Genomic DNA, 2,977 nt, shown 5'->3' with positions numbered 1-2,977 from the left:
GTGTGAGAGAGTGTGAGAGAGTGTGAGAGAGTGTGAGAGAGTGTGTGAGAGAGTGTGTGTGAGTGAGTGTGTGTGAGTAATAACTCTGGCAGGAACTCTGTGTGTTGAAGTCCTTGACTAGTGTCACCTGGAGGTCGTTCCACACGGAGCGTAAGACTGAGCAGGCCACAGGGTTCATTGATGGAGATCTGATCGAGAGCTTCCTGGATCTGGGTCGAGCGAAGATGCAGGAGGTGGTCAGCACTCTGCAGGTGATCATGCGCTCGTGTTTCTTCATGATTCATGCTCTGAAGGTTTGCGCTCGCGAATCGTCTGTCGTATCATACGGTGATGAGCGGTTAAAGCTGTGTCTCCCGGCGCTCTTTCTGGAGCCGTGTTTTACTCGTCTGACCCGTCTCTGGCAGGTGTGTTTGGATAGGAAGGGTTCAAAAATGGCTCTGTCCAAAGACAATATTAAATTATTACCACAATACTGATTTCTCACTAGACATAAAGTCAAATGTTAAAAAAAAAAGGGCAAAATCCAACATCTATACGCAAACTGACAGCCAACTGCAATTTTCAGACACCTTTTATTCAGCTCAACTTTCATATAATTGCACATAAAGGATTGTGGGATATCATAGGGGTGTTCCATGTCATGGCAGTAAAGATAGTGTTTGTGGAAACTCTGGATTTGAGTTTGAGTCGCCTATGACAATAATATATAGGCCTTGATTAGATTTACAGAATATTAGTTGATTAAAATGAATAAGAACAAAGCAGAAAATTCTTCATTTTACAGAAGCAGAGTTGAAAAATCTTGCCCTTACATAAAAGTATGAAAGTTACCCGTCTATAATGCTGTGACCTGCGTAATTATGACTCTTAAATATGAACATCTGTACATCAGTGCTGCCCTCATGAATCCATCAGAAGAAGCTGTCAGCAGACAGGAAGTGATGCGATCGCTGGATTCCTTCCTACAGTGTTTTACTGCTGCTGTGCTTCCAGAAACAGGGCTGGAAACCCCGAGCTAAAGATACATGTTCACCAAAGATTGATGTTTTCATTTAAAAGATTATTTAATTGTAATAAAAATACCCCTTTCCCCTGCTACAAAGATGGTTCTGCAGCAGATGCTAATGAGAGAAGCACGCGATGCTGCAGTGCGCTTGTGTAAACTACATCTGTCTTCATTCGCTCGTGTGTGTGTGTGTGTGTGTGTGTGCTGCAGATGGATGACGGCAGCGGGATGAAGCGCGAGGCGACGGTGGACGAGGTTATTAAAATCGTGGAGGAGCTGACGCGGATCCACTAACCGCGAGCGTCACACATCTGTACATAACTAACCCTACATCAGAGCGTGTGTGTTTGTCCACCTGATGAATAGAGTTCAGTCACGCTCACACACTCGTCTTCATGTGCTTGTCCTGAGCCTCCAGATGAAGATTCTGCCAGCACCGATCCGCAATAGCTTTAGTGAAGCGTTTATCAGTGTGGTGTCTCTGTTCGTTCATTTATTTTAATAAAGTTTCCTTCAGTACTTTGGGCCTGTTGTGTTTTATCAAGTCTGTGTGTGGTCTTTTAATAAGAGCAGCACATTACATGAGAGATGAATGGAGTCATATTATCTCCTCTGCCGTGTGCCGCTGCTATTGAACGTGTCTGGATAATGTGCACTAAACCCAGACAGCTCAAATCAGCCGGACTGTACATTATCCTGTGTATTACATGACTGCTTGCTTCATACATAAATCAATGTACATGAAATATTGAGTGTGCATTATTTTATTATGAGAAGCAAGAGAGTGATATGAGACACAAGAAACGGCAGTTTAGCACTCATCATGTCTGTCCTGATCCACGTAATATAATCATAAGTGCACGCTTGATTGAAAGAATATCAGTCGTTAATACATTACACAACTTATTGTGCTTGGTGTCAGCTCTTATGAATATTATTTATTTTTATTATGTTTTTTTAAAGCTTTTGTTCATTTTCCAAAATTCTTGACAAACCAGGACTGGTGAAGTGTCCATCTGTAGATAGTTTGAAGCAGACGAGTCATACTTGACAATCCACAGCTGGATTTATTTGGGTAACGAGCAGAACACATTTAGTTTCTATCCTCTCTGATCCTTCTGTTTGAGGTTATCGAGTGGAAGAGCTGAATCAGCTGTGTTTAATCAGGGAAATGTGTGCTGTTGGTGGGAAGTTCTAGGCACTGGTTCCTGCTCTGGCAGAACGGTCTCTCTCATGTTTCTGGTCTGTAAATGTTCAGACACTGCAGTAGATACTCAGCAGAATGAAGTTCATCATCCAGCAGATCACACACGGACACAAATCAGCCTTGATGAAAGTGCATGCAGTAATAAAAGCTTATTTTAGTAATTTCATGAGTTCGAACTGACTCGGTGCAATGAGAGCTGCTTGGATGCTCATATAGGCTCGTGATGATTGGGTTCCTCCCGTTTGGAGCTTGATTTTGACCCAGTGCATTGAACATCTTGGGTCTTTGAAATCTTGATGGTCTTGGGAAAGATCTGTGTAATTTCTTCAGTTCCTCATGAACCCGCCATGAGGACTGATGATGGATTCCTGTTCTGTCAAGCAAGATGAGGCACAAAACCTCTGATTCCTGCCATCATACACATCATACAGCAAATGTTTTCATCTTGAGCAAGTCTTCTGTAATCGTGTAGATCATCAGTGAGCTTCAGACCAGGTACAAACATTCATTTAATTATAACGCTGTAAATATCATGCATCATTGCTAAATAAAGTATTTTCCTATAAAGTTCAGTTTGTTCATTATGGCTTCTGATGCTCTGATATATGTTTATGCAGTATAGTTTGTATATGACACTCATATTCATGAGTGGATTCGTGAACGAAGATCGTCCACGAGAAACCTTTGAATCAGCTGATTACACTGTGAACAAGAACACGCTCACACACACACACACACACTCTCACACACACACACACTCTCAC

General features: G+C 42.1%; 1 protein-coding gene across 1 annotated transcript; it reads left to right on the top strand.

Moving 5' to 3' along the window:
* Positions 1 to 92: 92 nt before the first annotated feature.
* On the top strand, positions 93 to 1,525 carry LOC107736769 (DNA damage-binding protein 1-like; the record flags this gene model as incomplete). Its single annotated transcript, XM_016548126.1, has 2 exons — positions 93 to 251; positions 1,217 to 1,525. Coding segments are annotated over 2 exons (243 nt in total), but the record flags the coding sequence as incomplete, so codon positions are not given.
* Between the last annotated feature and the right edge of the window lie 1,452 nt (positions 1,526 to 2,977).

The sequence above is a fragment of the Sinocyclocheilus rhinocerous genome, unplaced genomic scaffold (genome assembly GCF_001515625.1).
Source record: "Sinocyclocheilus rhinocerous isolate Xijiao unplaced genomic scaffold, SAMN03320098_v1.1 C36971187, whole genome shotgun sequence".
Taxonomy (NCBI): Eukaryota; Metazoa; Chordata; class Actinopteri; order Cypriniformes; family Cyprinidae; genus Sinocyclocheilus; species Sinocyclocheilus rhinocerous.
Note: the sequence above shows the minus strand (reverse complement) of the source record. Positions and strands in the feature narration are given on the sequence as shown.